General features: G+C 39.5%; 1 protein-coding gene across 1 annotated transcript in view; it reads left to right on the plus strand.

The window, feature by feature from the left end:
• Positions 1-18603, plus strand: part of LOC149816838 (ABC transporter B family member 11-like) — an 80048-nt gene that overhangs the window by 43873 nt on the left and 17572 nt on the right. The window contains exons 2-4 of the mRNA XM_089987788.1: positions 15827-16197; positions 16454-16508; positions 16712-16887. Of these exons, the coding sequence (XP_089843914.1) occupies positions 15922-16197; positions 16454-16508; positions 16712-16887 (507 nt within the window). The 5' untranslated portion in view covers positions 15827-15921. The remainder of the gene's footprint in view (positions 1-15826; positions 16198-16453; positions 16509-16711; positions 16888-18603) is intronic.

Here is an 18603-nt window from a genome sequence, read left to right on the forward strand (position 1 = left end):
GTAGTGTGGGAACCAAACCCGATCCAGACCCAACATCTTGGGTGCACAAGGGGTTTAGAATATAAAAAAAGTTTAAACCTAAGTGTTTAATGAAAAACCTTAGGTTTTTCCTTCTCTTTCTCGACTCTCTGTTTTCCCTGAGCATGGTAGCCGACCACCATCGCCACCCAACTCCGGTGAACACCTCCAATGGTCGGCCCTCCTCCCTAAGCACCAGAGGGCGCCACTCCCTTCTGACGACTTCCACTATGCTTCTCTACTCTTCGACCAGATCAAACAACCGAGCCTCTTCACATGAAAGTCCATGATCTAGAAGTTGCCCTAGAGCCAGAACCTCTTCGACCACGCTCTGTCCATCCTAAGAATACAGGACTGTAGAGTTGCACCCAACAAGCATTCCTTCACCTGCACCTTGATGGCGTGTATTAAGGAGCTCACCCTTAGTGAGAGAATGCAGATTCACTGGAGGGTTTTGAAATGCACATTTGGTTTAGATAGGTACATACAGAACAATCTCATCAGGCTTTACTACAGTTGTTCATCAATTGAGCTTGCATGCCAAGTGTTTGACAAAATGTCCAAGAGAGATTTTGTTTCGATGAAACCGATAGTAGATGGGTATGTGAAAGCTGGGAGAATTGTCGATTCTAGGGAGGTGTTCAATTTGATGACTGAGAAGGATGAAGTTGTGTGGACAAAATACTTGATTTCATTAGAGCATCTAGGTAATTTAGAGGAAGAGTTCTCTTGTATTTGAGCGGTCATTGCAACGTTGTTTTTTCAGCTTCAGTGAGGTGAGAGATATGAAATTGTGAGCTTATTGTAATTTTTAAAGTTGAATGAAATTTCATAGTTAATGATAATCTAGCTTCAACTCCGCCTGTGTAGTTATACACTGCCGGTCCCAAGCCCGGATAAAGGAGGAGGGTTGCGGTAGGCCTGTGACAGCCAGCATAAAAACTTTGTCATATCCTATGAAAATGAACCAATATGAGAATTTCGTTGGGGCGTTCCCTACTGAGCGACGCGCTGTACTCTCTAGGCCCGGAGGCAGTGATAAATGTGCAAGGGTTGCTAGGTCGTCGCCCAGAAGCGACGCGTCACACCGGCGCCCGGGTGTGGTGTCAAATAGGCAAGGGTTCCCTCACTTTGTTGGACGGGTGGGGGTAAAGAAGTTAGTCCAAGACCATAAAATTAGGTTAGCCACTTGGAACATAGGGTCTTTAACTGGTAAGTTGGTAGAGTTAGTAGATGTTATGTGTAGGAGAAAGATTGATATTTTATGTCTTCAAGAGACCAAATGGGTAGGTGAGAAAGCTAAAGTGATAGAACCTTGGGGATATAAGATTTGGTATACAAGAATAAATAGGAATAGGAATGGAGTAGGGATTGTTATGAGTCGTCAGTTTATAGATAATGTAGTGGAGGTCCGTAGGAAGGGTGATAGAATTTTACTTATTAAATTAGTACTAGGTACGGATATTATTAATATTATTAGTGTTTATGCACCTCAAGTAGGTTTAGATGATTCCATTAAGCATCAATTTTGGGAAGATTTAGATGGAGTAGTACAAGAGACATCTTATGGAGAAAAGCTTTTCATCGGCGGTGACCTTAATGGACATGTAGGCATTAGTAGGGATGGATTTGAGAATATCCATGGAGGCTATGGTATAGGAGAAAGAAATGAAAGTGGAGAAAGGATTTTAGATTTTTGTTTGTCCTATGATATGATCTTAGCAAACACTTGGTTTAGGAAGAGGGAGTCTCACCTAGTAACATTTAAAAGTGGGGTTAATACGAGTCAGATAGATTTTTTCCTACTTAGAAAGAGAGATAGGGGTTGTTGCATCGATTGTAAGGTTATACCAGGAGAAAGTGTAGCTACACAACATAGAGTCTTAATTTTAGATCTTAGAATTAGACAATGCCGCAAAAGGGATAGACATAGGATAGATCCTAGAATTAAGTGGTGGGCACTAAAAGGAGCTAAACAAGGAATGTTTGTAGAGCAGGTAGTTAAGGAAGTTGATTGGTGTCTCGAGGAGGATTCAGAATCAATGTGGAATAAGATAGCGGGTGGTATGAGAAAAGTAGCTAAGGAGGTATTGGGTGAGTCTAAAGGCGGTGCACCACTAGGTAACGATACATCATGGTGGAACGAGGATGTCAAATTAGCTATTAAGGTTAAAAGAGAGTGTTATAGAAATCTAAGTAAGAGTCGTGATAATGAGAATTTGGAGAAGTATATGATAGCAAAGAAGGAAGCTAAAAAAGTTGTTCGAAACGCGAGGGCTAAGGTATATAAGGAGGTTTATGACAAGTTGGATACCAAAGAAGGCGAGAAGGATATTTATAGGCTTGCAAAGATAAGAGATAGGAAATCGAAGGATTTGGGTATGGTTAGATGTATCAAAGATGAAACGCAAAGGGTTTTAGTCAAAGATGAGGAGATTAAGGAGAGATGGAAAGATTATTTTGATAAGCTATTTAATGATAGTCATGCTCAAGATCTTGGAGACTTCTCCATTCCTTTTCATGAGATAAATCGTGACTTCATGCGCAAGATTCAAAAGAAAGAAATTGCAGAGGCTTTGAAGAAAATGAAATCAAGAAGGGCAGTTGGCCCAGATGGTATACCTATCGAGGCTTGGAAATGCTTGGGAGAGAAAGGTTTAGAATGGTTGACAAATCTTTTTAACTTGATTTGGCGAACAAATAAGATGCCTAATGAGTGGAGGAAGAGTACTTTGGTGCCTTTATATAAGAATAAGGGTGATATACAAGATTGCACAAACTATCGTGGTATAAAACTCATGAGTCATACTATGAAACTTTGGGAGAGGGTGATTGAGTCTAGGTTGAGGAAGGTTGTCATGATATCGGAGAATCAATTTGGTTTTATGCCTGGAAGATCAACTATGGAAGCTATACATCTTCTTAGACAACTTATTGAAAGATATAGAGAGAGGAACAAAGATTTGCATATGGTTTTTATTGATTTAGAGAAGGCATACGATAGAGTACCTAGGGACGTTCTCTGGTGGACAATGATGAAGAAAGGTGTTTCTCTCAGGTACATTAGTATAATTAAAGATATGTATGAAGGAGTAGTAACCAATGTCCGCACTTGTGGAGGGGTGACAACCAATTTCCCGATAACGGTTGGGTTACATCAAGGATCTGCTTTAAGCCCTTTCCTATTTGCGATAGTGATGGATGAGCTTACGAGATCAATTCAAGAAAATGTACCGTGGTGTATGTTGTTTGCTGATGATATTGTTTTGATTGATGAGTCTAGAGCTGGGGTTAATGCTAAGTTAGAATTATGGAGACAGACATTGGAAGCTAGAGGTTTTAAGTTGAGTAAGAGTAAGACTGAATATATGGAATGTCGGTTTAGTAAGCAACGAAGTAGTGATGGGAGTGTAGTGAAGCTCGGTGAGCAAGATATACCGGTGAATGATTATTTCAAATATTTGGGATCCATCATTCAAAAGTATGGAGAAATTGATGGAGATGTAAATCATAGGATAAAGGTTGGGTGGATGAAATGGAAAAGTGCTACTGGAGTGCTGTGCGATCGTAGAATGCCATTGCGGTTGAAGGGAAAGTTTTATAGGATGACTATTAGACCCGCTTTACTATATGGTACGGAATGTTGGGCTGCCAAGAGACATCATATTCAAAAAATGAGTGTAGCTGAGATGCGGATGCTTAGATGGATGTGTGGAAATACAATAAAAGATAAGATTCGGAACGAAGAGATACGTAAGAAGGTAGGTGTTGCACCCATTGAAAATAAGATGCGAGAGAATCGTTTACGGTGGTTTGGACATATTCGGCGAAGGCCTAATGATGCTCCAGTTAGAAGGTTGGAGAAATGGGAAAATATATTAGTTAAAAGAGGTCGGGGTAGGCCTAGGAAGACTTGGATGGAGATGATAGGAAAGGATATGAATGCTTTGAACCTCACCGAGGACATGGCGTTGGATAGAAATGATTGGAGGAAAAGGATTCATGTGGAAGACCCAAAATGAATTTCTTTTTTGGTTCATATCGCTGACCCCAATTGTTTTGGGATGAAGGCATAGTTGTTGTTGTTGTTGTTGTAATGATAATCTAGCTTCAGTTTTCCTTACCCTGAGGTGGGCATTAATTTAAGCATTCTTGTTAGAGCAGTAACATCCAGCAGTAACATCCATTCAACTTGTTTGTTGCTGTGAAACTCACTTAAGAAAGAACTTTTGTCTAGCAAAATGAAATCTTTTGGCTCAAATAGAGCAAATAGCTTAGGTGAAGATGGTTATGATAGTAGAAGAGAATCATGCTCCAAGATGCTTAGAGAAAGCCTAGATTTTGATGAGCAGTCTGGGGAATATACAAGGTTCACTATCCTTGAGGTTGAGTGGCAGAAGATGGAGAATCCGGATATGAGAAAAGCTATGGGGACTTTGCAGCATTGAGGTACATGCAGACCAGTGGGAATGCCCCAGTTGAGTCGTTCAGTGTTGTCCTTCTTAGTGTTGTACATGCATGTCAAGTGTTCGAGTTTTTGCCTTTGCTATCTTAAGCAGTCTTTATGAATTTTGAAACCCCTTGGTCTTTTAGTTTTTGATTTGTTCTTCACATTATTAGTAGTATGTTTCCTAAACTCAACTTGTAGAGAGTATGTTTAGGCATTAATTATATAAGCATGATGTTGTGCTAAATACTTAACTGAATTGCAAATACAAGTTATGCACATATATCGCACTTAGTTTTGGAAATCTAGGGTTGTTATATATGCATAAGTTGGCCTATATATTTACCTGATTTGAGTGTAGGATATACCAAAAATGTGATATTTATGCTAAGTATCAAAATGACTATAAGCCATTATGTATTAAATAAAGTGCAATGTAAAATACAAATTGGGTAAACACCCATGGTAAGTATACATGATGCAAATACATCACATAATAATTTATTTTGTTCTATGCAACACCTTTATGCTCACACACTTCACTTAGTTATGGATATCTAGGACTGTTGTGATTGTAATTCGAAGATCATGCTGAGCATGATTTGAATATATGGTAATAGAAGTGCTTTTCTTGTTGTGGTTCAGAATATCATGTATGTCATGATTGTAGTTAGTGAAATATAGAGTGTGTTTGTTGCAGGTACATGTTTGAGTATACATCATTGAAATGAATGTTGCATGATGGATGTGATAATATAACTAAATTAAATTGCTTGTGCAAAATGATATTTTTGTGAAACATGCCGTATATGTTATGAATGAATCATACATGAAAGCATATGTGATAGAATCATGTTCATAATAGGATTATGCAAATATTGTTATGTATGGACCGATACGTCATGTGCTCTCATGGATAAACCATTATTTATGTGAATGCTATCAATATATATACTATGTGTGAGATAGAATATATATAAAATGTTTGCTTTTTATATTGATTCACATAGTGAAAATGTATATATGACTTGAATCATGTTTGCATAACTCGAACTACGTAGGAGTTACATAGGTTGTGGTTTAGTTGTTTCATACTATAGAATGTGCATGTTCACGTATGCATGCACAAAATTATAAGTCTTATTTACACATGCTTTGAGGTTTAATTTATGAAATATAATATTATATGTTGACTATATCATGCATGTGATGATATGATTGAAATGTTGTGATATATAAGGTGACATGTAATGTGACATATGATATGTTATATGATGTGATGCATGTTGATTAATGCATGAAATGAGATATACATAAATCTTTTTGAGATTAATTGAATATTCAAGCCTAGATCGTAGCTTCTGACCTTGTGTTCAGTCGATTGAATTGATATTTGTTGGTACCCCAAAATGGTAACCTAAATCTTATGATTTGCCAATTGATTGTATATATGTTTGTGCCCATGTTGGTGGCTATCAATCTTGAAAGTGGTCAATTATATTGATGCATGTATGACAATAGTTTTCACTGAATAATATATTCATTGAAGAACTATTTTTGAAGAATTCTCTATGAGGGTGTGCATGACTAGATCATGTAATACGGCTAGAGCGATAAGCCTCTGTGAGGAAGTGCATGGTCCTAGAGCAGATAGCCCTCAAAGATGATATATCCCTATGAGAAAGCGCATTGTCCAAGACTAGGCAGGCCATTCGTCCAGGGCAATTACTCTTTGTAAGGTTGTATATTTTTCAGACCAGGTGATCCGGTATAGATCTTGTAAATCTTTGTTATGATTAAATATAATGCTATGATGAATTGCGATGATCTTGCGATTTGGTTGAGATTGCCAGTTATGAGTCTAGAGACTTGGCTTTTCGGTTGTAGCATAATTGTATACTGAACTTAAATGTGAGATGTGAGAATCAGATCTTTATCCATTTTAGATCTTGATATGAGGTTATGATTGTAATGCTTATGTTAGCATATAGGTAAATGACACATTGTGCCTACAAATAACTATGTTTACTTATTAGGTAAATGATATTACGCCTACATAGTTTCATTGTAAATGATTGCATTATAATTGTCTAATTTGAATATATCACACCTATGTATCATAATATCTAACTGATTTACTAAAGAAGTGTTGTGTGTTTTACGCTGGAGTGGTCAAATATGATTTGACCTATTATTTATAAAAATTATGAATGCATATAAAAATGATGCAATTTTTTGAATGTCTTAAATGCATATATATATATATGTGTGTGTGTGTGTGTGTGTGTGTGTGTGTGTGATGACTTGTATGTCTTGAATACTTATGGATTATGCTTTATGATATGAGTTAAGGTTGAATGAAATACCAAGTGATGGAATGCTTTTAAATGCTTTATGATCGAATGTATGAATGAATGATTTATGGGACGTTGTTCTCTTGTCTCTCACTTGATGATTGATAAATAATACATCATGTCTTTACATTTGAATGCTTGATATGTTTTCTTCAAGTTTGGGATGGGTTAACCTATCAGACTTTAGTGAGTCTGACCTTGTTTTATGAGAGACGGGTAATGCAGGTAAAGTATGATGAGTAGTAAAGCGAAAGACTAGTCAAGTTGCATCCTCGAGGGTCCACTCTTACCTTATGATCTTGGTAGATATGATCTTTTTGTTTTAATGTACTTGATCATGTAGAGATTGAACTATCATTTTTATACTCTTATTTGAAATGAAATTAAAACTCTTCATATTTTAGTCTTATATTGTACGTGGTTTGAAATGTGTATACATACATTTTGATTTGAATGTTATCTTTAGTGTGACCCTATCTAAAGTCTTAATTATTTTTTAAAATCATTTCTACATTATAAGATCTGAGTTACTTTATATATATATATAGAGAGAGAGAGAGAGAATTGGTCTCAAAAATTTAATACTAGACAAATAATTAAGTTTAAAATTTTAGGGGTGTTATATTGATGCAGAGAAACCCAGCGTTGACCTATGTGAATGACTAAGGACGTCTGGTTCTGGTCATGGTGGAGGGACTGTGTCATTTTGAATGATACATGCTTCATGTTGTGATGATCCCTTTCATTCCTTACTGGAGTTTGTCTGGGTCTGTTTGACCCACAGGCGACTAAGTTTGGATTGCTGAAGACGATGGGCAAGCCACACTTCCAGCATACGGTTCTATTAGATATGTGCAAAAATTGCACCACCAGTCCATTGGTTGGCCATGCAAGGTTTGTGTGTGATTGAGACGATTTTTTATAAGTTTGTGCCTTTTTGACATTGCTCTTGTCTAGCCAACATCACTAGGATCTTTTTCTTTGATAAAGAAGGGTGGTTGGGAGCTTGGTTTGACACTCTTTGCCACAAAAACCTCTTGCATCCATTCTTGAATGAATGCCTGAATGTCTGCCATCTTTAACAATCCAAACCACAAGCATTCCGAAAACAACTTTGTAAGGTAAAAAAAATCAAAATTCAGATTGATGACCGATTTCTCAAGTCTCCGATATTGATTTGATAAATGCATGAGGCCCCAATCACGCAAGGTGTCAAAGAGAGTGGAAAGGTAACCAGTGTTCCCATCTAGGTTCACACAAGGAGAAATGTTCCAGATATTGTCTAGGTTTCACGAATTTTATGCATTGGCTTCCCCTCCTTCGGGTAAGAATAGATCAAATTTACCTTGACGATGATGAACATCTCAATGTTGAACAACCCCTTTTCAGGTTTGATCTAGAAATGTCGGTTCCTTAATAAAGAAGAATGGTAAAGCAAGAGAGCTTTCCATTATGCATGATTTCAATACAGCAGAGGGGATGCCTCTAATGAATGCATTCATCTCTCTTGAAGCTTCGAAATCACAATCCAAACTATTTGAGGACTCTGGCTAGCTTAAGGAATTGGTCAATGTACATGGGGGAGTGACTTAGATTCATCTTTCAAACGCCTAGCAAGCGTGCATAGACACTAGTGATTCATTCCACATGAGTTTCAGCAGTCTCTACCGAAGATGGAGCTTAACATAAGCATTTTAAGAAACTGGTTTTTGAGAAATTCTTGCTTGAAATCCCATCTTTCATCTTCCCTCTATTAGTATAAAATGAATCATGGAAGCGCCACTTATCGAATGCGACCTTCGACGATCCAAATAACACTTTGGTAGATGCGGGTGGTCGGTGTTCTCCTCAGCCAATCGATGCCCTCAATGATCTCAGGCCATAATATTGAAAGGTGAGTAGGACCCTTGAACCCTAATAGAGAAATTTCACATGTATGTGGCACTCAACAACCATGTATGCCCTCATGGTAGTCCTCATCAAGCTACCATGAAACTCTCCTATTACCCAAAGAGCTAAGAACTGAAACCTAAATTGACTGTGCATTTAGTTAGGCATAACATGCATCGTTTTAAAAAAAAAATCTAATTAAAGATGTTAAAGTCACTTATGCATATAATTCAAATTTGTCAATGGTAAGTGCATGCATTATTAATTGTTCATTCATGTTTAAATATTTTTGAATATATAACTGCTTCTGATTGAAAAAAATATATAAATATGATTTATTGAAAATCGTGTGAGCATTTCATTATACTTGTGTTTAAGGTGTTGTTTGATATCAACGTGTATGAGTGTTGGAATATATTTTTGTATGCTTGTTTTAATTTATGTGTATTCAATAGTGTTTTCTTACTGAGAACTTATTAAGTTTGATCCTATGATTAAAATATTTTTCAAGCAGCGAATAAATGACCATTCGATGACGAGAAGTTACGACGGGAACCGAAACAAATCTTTTTCTTTTTACTAGCGTTTTGGATTGCAAACATTCACAATTGTTTGTGGAATCTTATATTTATTTAAAAGTTTGTAATGGACAATTATTAATTATGAATGTTAGATTTTTAATTTTATGTGTCAATGATAGAATGGATTTGTAATACGCCAAAACTTTTATCCCATTTTGAATTTTTGCCGTAATTTTTAAAACCATTTGAAAAAAAAATTACATAATTTTTTGGTATAGAAAATTTGTGTTACAATGTATGACCTCGTGATAGTCCTCATCAAACTATCATGGAACTCTTATATTTTTAGAGAGCTCTGGGAGATACCCATAATGTCCCTAATGAGCATGCATAGACAGTTATGAGACCTGTAACCTCAAAAACCAAAGAGCCACACCCATATATATACCTTGATGTACCCATGTCAATATGGATCACATCCAAATTAGATCCGATCCAAAATCCAACACCCTTCTCCCTGGGAAAAAATATTTTTCAGATCCGTTTTGATCCTCAACCCTCGTTATAATAAAATCTTTTTCACTCTTCACACAAAAAAAAATATTACTTTTGTCAATGGTCTTGAATGCCGTCATGTAAAGAAGCTTTTCCTCTTTGACTTATAAAAGGAAGATTTTTAATTCCTACTCTGCAAATGTAGAAATGCGCGTGACCTTAAATTCCGTCTCACTTTTTAATTTAGTAAATTATTTTTATCAATTAGCCAGAGTGACAATCAACGTCTATACTGTGTGGACACGCTGAAAACACAAATAAGGTTAGATAGAGCAATTGCCAGTTAGCCACCGACTCTAAGCCTGTGTCAGGTGACACGACACATGGAATAATAAACATTTTTAAACATTTAACATATAAAGACATCTTTCAATTGAAAAATAAATTCGTTTTCATTACTGACTTCTCTAAAAAAGAATGTGTATTCGTGTCTGGTGTCCGTGTGTAGTGTCCTTGTGAAGCCCAGGTCGCGGCATCTTCGGATTAAGGTGATGCCTTTGAGCACGGCAGCACGCGTGACGTCCTCAACTAACTCAACTTAGGAAGCATGCCACATTGGGACCCATACACATGCAACCCATGTCGGCCCCTTCAAAAAAAAAAAAAAATAGCATGCAGCGGCTGATGGTTGAAGCCCTTCGGATGAAGTTTGATCCCAAGTCGTGAGTCTCGTGACTGCAATTGCTGGTATGATAAGTACGTGTAAAAAGTTTGTGCCTTTGCATCAAAGCTATATGTTTGATCAAGCTCATTTTTTTTTTCTTTTTGTTTTTTCTCTTCTTTTTTCATAGTTTTTTGGTTGATTTCAGGGATGTAAAACCATTTTGATTTACGTTGATAAATCTGCTGTTTTTCTTTCTATTATTTCGGTTGGGTTGTTTCCAAGAATATAACACCATCTCTCTCTCTCTCTCTCTCTCTCTCTCTCTCTCTCTCTCTCTCTTTGTGTCTCTATGTCGGCAGCGGACGTTTTGCAGCCTCGGGGTGTGAGTTTGCTTGCATCATCATCATCTGTAGTATCTTCCTTTCTGGGCTCGTTGTTCGAAGCGGGACGGGTTTTCAGGTGGTATGGCGGGTGTGACGAGGCATCTTGGCCTCGGTCAGGAAGATGTTGGCTGTCGTGGCTTCCCGGGTGGTCTGAGTTTTGGGCTATGTTGTTGCGGAGCCTTTTGGTGGATCCTTTCTTCGAGCTTGATGGGGATCGGGGACCGTCAGGTGTCGCCTTAGCGTCTAAGGATTCTCTCTGCCTCTCGGCAGCTGCAACATCCTCTATTTTGTTTGCTTCGACCTATAGGGCATTTGAGTTTGGGCCTTTCTCGCGTAAGAGGTCTCATCTCTCGGAGGATTCTCTCCTTGCTCAGGCCCACAGGTCGCCTATTATCGGAGTCCCGATCCGACAGTGTTTCTTCTTCAAGCTGGTTGATGGCCTTTCAGTCTTGGTTTCATCTTTCTCATCAAAGTGCATCGTCTGTCCGATGCGCCTGGTCTCTATCAGTTTGGTAAGTGCCCCTCTGTTAGCCGTGTTTTGCAGGGCTCCGTTGGCATTGAACTCCTTCTCTTTCATCCGGGAGGGCGACTTCGCAGGCCTGGAGGCCTCCCCAAACTTGGTCTATCCGTCATTTGCGGGTTCGTCTTCTATGAGTGGTCAGCTCTCATCCTTTTTGGGTCTGTCTGTGGACGATGCAGCTCGGCGGCTCAAGCTTGCGCTTTCCCAAGCCCAGCTCCTCAACGTTGATTCTGTTATGCGTGAGTCCTTGGCTGCGATCGCAGATTGTTTACCGACCTTGGTCGCGGATGCTGGGCGTATCTCGTTCATCAACACCCCATCTCCTTCGGTCGAGGGGTTATCTCCTCCTGGGTGGGGTGGTCTCCCTATTAGGAGACGTCGTCGACCTTCGCTATCTCCATCGGGCGAGTCTGGGGTCTCTCCTAGGCGGTCTGTGAGGATCCGCACTCCTCGGGTATTTCCGGACTTTCAGTTATGAAGATCTTGTGTTGGAATATTCGGGGACTGAATTGCCCCACCAAACGTCTTTTCCTGGCAAGTTGGATCCGTCAAGAAAAGCCCGATCTTATTGCTCTTTGTGAAACGAAGATGGCAGATATCTCGAGCTCCGTCATCTCCGAAATCTGGCGTGGTGCAGATTCCTTCTTCAAACCTGCGACTCAATATGCGGGAGGCATCCTCATCCTCGGGAAGCATTCTCTAGCCTTACAACAGGTGGACGAAGGTACGTTTTCCATATCCATCACTCTTCCCTTACCTACTCAGTCTATTCCAGCTGTGGTCACTATGGTGTATGGTCCCCACCGTCAAAGCCGTCGGGAGGAGTTTTGGTTGGACTTAAATAGGGTTATTGCTTCATTCGGGGATCAACATATTATCATGGGAGATTTCAACTGCCTTATGTCTCCTATCGATTCTAGCTTTCCGGTTAATTTCTCGGCTTCAATAAGGGGCTTTCAAAATTTTATTCAGATGAACCGGTTGTACCACGTTCCCCATGTTGGTGAAGCTTTCTCGTGGTCCAATCGACGATCTACACCGTGCTTCCGTCTGCTAGACAGGGTGCTCGTTTCGTCAGAGCTGCTGAGTTCTATTAATGACATCTCTTGTTGTCTTCTGCCACCATCTGTCTCAGACCATAGTCAAATGGTTATCCGATGGGGTCAAGGCTTCACCGGCGTTAGATCCTTTAGATTTGAGCAATGGTGGCTTAAGGAGGCGGGCTTCGAGTCGTTAGTCCATCAATCTTGGAGTAGACCTTGCTTTGCAGTCCGGGCAGCTACAAGATGCATGGTTAAGCTTTTTCGTCTATCTCGCGATATCAAATCTTGGCTCATCTCCAATAGAATAAGTAAATTCCAAAATCTGGGGGATTGGGAGCGAGAGCTGGCATCTATCAATCAGTCTCTCTTGGATACGTCATATATGAATGCATCAGATATTGAATGTCTCAATGCTAGATCGGCCGAGCTGACTCTTCTAGTGCAATCGTGGCGTCTAAAGGATGAAATTCGTTGGAAGCAGCGGTCAAGGGTAAATTGGCTTAAAGCGGGTGACGGAAATACAAGGTTCTTTCATTCTTTAGCATCTCACAGGCATCGAAGACATGCGATTCACACTCTGAATATCAATGGTGTCTCCTTTTCGGGCGATCAGGTGCTCAATGTTGTCTCCAACTATTTTTCTAACTTGTATTCCTGCAACCAAGCTGTAGGTGGCAATATGGGTTCAACTTTATTCTTGTCCATGGATCGAGCGCTAGCCAACTCGATTCAGGGGTTGTTCTCCGAAGAAGAAATCGTCTCGGCGGTGCGGGAGTCGTCTGGGTGGAAAGCTTCGGGATTTGATGGGTATCCTGTGGATTTCTTTCGCATATTTTGGCAATGCGTTAAGAGTGACATTCTTAGTGTCTTCGCCGAGTTTCATCGAAATGGCCGATTGCCGGTTCATTCTCACCTAGCAATTGTGTCGCTTATTCCTAAGGAGGAAGCCGCATCGGATATCTCGCGGTTTAGACCTATATCAGTGTTAGGGAGTTTATATCGCATTATCGCCAAGGTCTTAGCTAACAGGATGCGGTCAATTGCCCCTAGGATTTTCTCAGAGGCTCAGTTCGCCTTCATTCCTAACAGAAGACTTCAACATTCCTTCATTTTGGCCACAGAAGTGTTGCACTCTCTCAAGATCAGCGGGGGGGCCTTTTTCACTCTGAAGCTTGACTTTCATAAAGCCTACGACTCGGTTCATTGGCCGTTCCTCTTCAACATGTTGGCAAACTTGGGCTTCAGTAGGCGTTTCTCTAGCTGGGTGCATGAGCTGGTAACCAATGCTCAATCACAGTTTCAGATCAATGGGGTCAAGGGAAAACAGTTCAAACTTGGTCGTGGTCTTCGGCAAGGATGTCCTCTGTCTCCGTTACTCTTTAACGTTGTCTCTGAAGGCCTGGTGGTCTTGGTTAAGAGGGCAGTGGAGGGTGATCTAATTGAATCTCTCGGTATTCAAGAGTGTCGTAGTCAGATCCTGACATACGCTGATGACATAATTATCTTCGGAAGGGCCTCCATCCAACAAATGTTAAGATTCAAGCTTGTCCTTCTTTTTTTCCAATCGATGTCAGGTCTATCCTTGAACTACGAGAAGTGTTGTCTTTCCATGGTCAACGCCCCTGCTTCAATGTTGGACTTGGGCCAGCGGATATTCGGATGCTCGGTTTCGAATAACTCTTTCTCTTATCTGGGCCTGCCGCTTCAAATCAGTCGTGTATCAACGGCAGCCTGGAGCACCACTATCCAAAGGGTTCAGGAAAAAATTTTGGGCTGGCAAGCGTCCTACCTTTCTATCGCAGGTAGACTAACTCTCATTAAGCACGTTCTTTCTACTATGCCAGAATATTTTATGTCTATGTTCCTGATGCCCATGGGGGTTAGTAAGAAGATAACTCAGGTAGTGACGCACTTCCTGTGGTCTGGGCGTGGTCCAAAAAACAAGCGCCACCTAATAGGGTGGGACACTCTTCGACTACCCCAAAATAGGGGGGGTTTGGGAATCAAGGACCCCCGACTGAGGAGTATGATTCTTGTCGTGAAGCAGAGTTGGCTTGCACACCAACCTGGGTCTCCGTGTGCAAGCGTGCTTCTAGCTAAATACGGTGGTGTGGAATCATTGGTGGGGGTCACAAGCATGCGTCAGCGATCTATGTCAAAGCTTCGGCGATCATGGATCCAAGCATGGTCTGCAGTTCTGTCTCATAATGGCAATGTTGAATCACAGTCTCCGTTCTTTGGTCGTAACCTTGCTCCGAACGGATTTTTTCGTTCTAAAGAAGGCTACCTCGCTCTCCTTCCGTCGGGGGTGGACCGGTTTCCGACGAACCTGATCTGGGGCAAGGGTCCCACTCCGAGATCATGTTTCCTGGCTTGGCTAATCTTACACAATCGGGTGCAGACTGACAACTTCCTCAAATCCATCGGATTTCATCTGCCGAGTAAATGTGTGTTGTGTGAGGCGGCTGAAGAATCTGACTTTCACCTTTTTTGGGAGTGCTCTGTTTTTCAAAACATCTTTAAGGTGACTTGGAATAAGCCAGGGGTCAGCGTGCATCAGGAATCGTTCGCCAATGATTTGTTGTGGGGTCCTCAACCAGTTCGTCATTGCAACAAATGGCGTATTATTTGGCGAACTTGGCTTCTCTCGTCATGGTGGGTCGTATGGATGACTCGCAACAACGCTATTTTTCGGCATATTCCGGCAGTGTTCAACAACATGGTGAACCTTATTTTGGCGGACGTATACGCCATTCTCCGCATCAACATCCCTGATCTGCAACACCATCTGCCTCCAGGGACCATTCATGATCCTGGGTGATGCTCGTCGCCTAACTGTATTTGCTTCTTGTTTTTTCTTCATTCTCTACTTGCATCTCTCCTTTTCTTTTTTCCTTTTTTGGGGCTCCTTGGCATGTCTTGGGCCCGTGTTTGGTTTCTCGGTAGGTTCAATGTTGGTTGAACCTGTTTTCGTTTCGTAATGTTGATGGTTATAGTTCGGCTCTCTCTCTCTGACTTTTGATATGCATGTATAACCATTTGAGGCAATTATTTCGAATCTTCTGACGGCAGTAATGTTGATGAAGATGAAGGGCAGGTGCTTATGGTTTTGTGGCTATGAGACTTTGTTGTTGATTTTTGTCATTTTATACTACTTTGGTTGATTTTCTTTTTCCACTTTCTCATTGCTTAGATATCAAAAGCTTGGTTAGTCCCAGCCAACTGCTTCTATTAGCACCCACGGTGGAATTTTTTTTATTTAATCTTCTTTTTTTTTGTTCTCCTTTGCTTGTATTTGGATCTTTTGGAGTCATCTAACTTGATTGCTGCAGACCAATTTCTAGTTTTTATATGCAGATTTTTTTTCTTGATTGAAAAGGATATTTTTTATGGTATTGTTTGTAAAGTCTATGAGTTGACGAAAGATGTTTCTTTGTTTTTTATTTGGTGATGGCTTTGTTTATTATATTACTTCTCCCTGCTGCTTGCAGGTTTTGTGGCATAAAAACAATCAAGGGATCATTTTTTTCTTGGGGCACTGAAAGGGACTGACTGCTCTTAGAGGGTGCCCAGAAGGGGAGAAAGAATGACGAAGGAAGATGGTGGTGGTGTTCCACAGGGAGGAAATGGTGAGGTTTTAGAAAAGAAGGAAGGAGAGGGTGGTAATGGGGAAGATGGGTCTGCCCCTTTCTACAAGTTGTTTACCTTTGCAGACCCGCTGGATGTTGTTCTGATGACGGTGGGAACAATTTCAGCCATTGGCAATGGACTAGCTATGCCTCTTATGACTGTTCTTTCCGGGGAACTCGTCAATTCATTTGGTCAATCCAACAAGGGTAATGTGGTCCATGCGGTCTCCAAGGTAAGGCTTGTAATTTATCCTATTATTTGAGTTGTTTGCTGTAATTGCACTAATTAACCACGATTAATCTTTCTTGCAATTTATCCTATTAGTTTCATTTTTGTGGTGGTTATCGTTTGAGATGTTTTACATGGATATCATGGTTACTTAGACTTGCATGATGGAAAACATCTTTTAAATGTTCAGTTTGGTTGTTTGGTGTGCTTTTGCTTTTCCATTGTTCAAGTATTTGAGACTTCTGTCTCTGTGGTTTCAGGTTGCGTTCAAGTTTGTATATTTGGCTATCGGTGCAGCCATCGTATCGTTTTTACGTGAGTGCATCATCCTCTTGTGTTACATAGCTGAGTGATTCATTTAATAACGATGAATCTGCTTTATCTATACGATTCTTTTGCTATATACAATCTGTGCATTTATTGAATTGTTGCTGGCGTAACTCATCCTGGAGACGTTTCTATATGTAAACAACTGAATATCTGTGGCATCTAAACTCTTTTTTTCTCAAAATTGGCAGAGGTCACATGTTGGATGATAACGGGAGAAAGACAGGCAGCTCGTATCCGGGGTTTGTATCTAAGTAACATACTTAGACAGGACATTGCATTTTTTGACAAGGAGACAAACACAGGAGAAGTAATTGGAAGAATGTCAGGGGATACCATCCTCATCCAAGATGCGATGGGTGAGAAGGTCAGATGCATTCCATATTATCTTTTCAGAAAAATAATCTTTTATGCTCTTTTTAAGATCAATAGCATGGATGAGTTTGTTTAACACCCCAATCCGGGACCTTTAGAGTCCATGTCTGATTGGTATTACTTCTCCGAGCAAAAGTATACAAAGTTCACACATAGAAAACATAGCTAAATTTTTTTCTTTAATAGACTCAAATTCTTTAACAATGTTCATAAAGATTACATGAATATTGATAAGAAATCAAACTAACAAATAACTCTGTTGTAGTGTATCTAGAACGTACAATTGTAATTATTCAGAGATGAGTCTACAACTCAGTAAATAATATTTATAAGTAATAAATGACTTTAACTTACAACTTTAGTGGACTCTAAGCCCCTAATCTGAGTTTAGCTTTTGACACAACACACAATGTTTGTATATTTTAAATTTCTCTCTTAACTCTCTCAATCTAATACTCACTCACAACAGACTATAATACTGGGTCAGTTATATTGGTCATAGTCATCTATGAGCGTAGCAACCCGTTTAGAATATCCCAATTATACATTGTTGGCCAGACCATAAACCATAAGCTCCTAGTGATCCCCATATCACTAGGCACTGCAGTAACATAATAAGGGAGACTCTACCAGTAGCTAGCCAAGAAGTCTAGCTCAAATTCGGCATTGTTCATGTTATATCCTAACCATAAATGACTTTCAACCATTTATAGTTGTCTAGAGTACTAGATACTATATGAATATAAAACCCTAAGTCATATCTTAAGTTCATTTCCTTGAACCTTACTCTCAAGCTCATGTTTCACTCGTTCTCTCATGAGTGCCATTGTGAAATAATCACGATGGGTTTCATTCTCAATCTCAAAATCATACTAGGGTTCACACTTTGTATTATACTAAGCATGCAAAGAAGTAGAGTATCTAAATCATTAAATATGGCGGCCCACTCTCCATGATGGCTATACTCTAGCTACGAACTAGGTAGCCATTTTCACGAGTCGCTACTTTCGAGATTTAAGGGGTTAAGATGTTAATCTCAATTTAAATTCAAACAACATAGCTTAACTCAAGAGACTCAGGGCTAATCATAATTTTTATTATAATGCATGTCATTTAGAGCATATAACATAGATATGTTGTCAAAAAATAATCTTTCTTTCTATTATGTATGGCATATCACAATCGACATGTATACACATTCATCTTTGCAATTAACTTATGTATGGTCATTCTATACATATCATGTTCACACTCAAGCGAAACATTTCTAAACATGCTAATATACAACAAAAAATTCTAACATACAATGCAACATGATTTATTCACAACTAAGGTTACTTATAATATCCCTTACCTCAAATGTGAATGTTGCACTCTAGTCGTAATCGAGCCTCAAGTGACTCTAACAATAGAATCTGGTCATCACACAAGCATGTTCATATTAATATACATACATTATTTATATTTTGATAAAATTACCAAAATACCTCTCTCGAAGTGATCTATCATACCTCAATTTTTTTGCCTCTAGTTTGATCAGAACCATAATATAGAAAGATTTCTCTCATTGATATGAATCCAACACACCAAACCTTACTTAATTCTGAGTTCGGGGTGAAAATTTATGCTCATTTTACTTAATTGGATATTGGGTACACATAGGGGTAATTTGGTTATTTTAACTTGGTAATTTGACCTGACTCATTCT

The sequence above is a fragment of the Nuphar pumila genome, chromosome 14 (assembly GCF_984573655.1).
Source record: "Nuphar pumila chromosome 14, dmNupPumi1.hap1.1, whole genome shotgun sequence".
Lineage (NCBI taxonomy): Eukaryota > Viridiplantae > Streptophyta > Magnoliopsida > Nymphaeales > Nymphaeaceae > Nuphar > Nuphar pumila.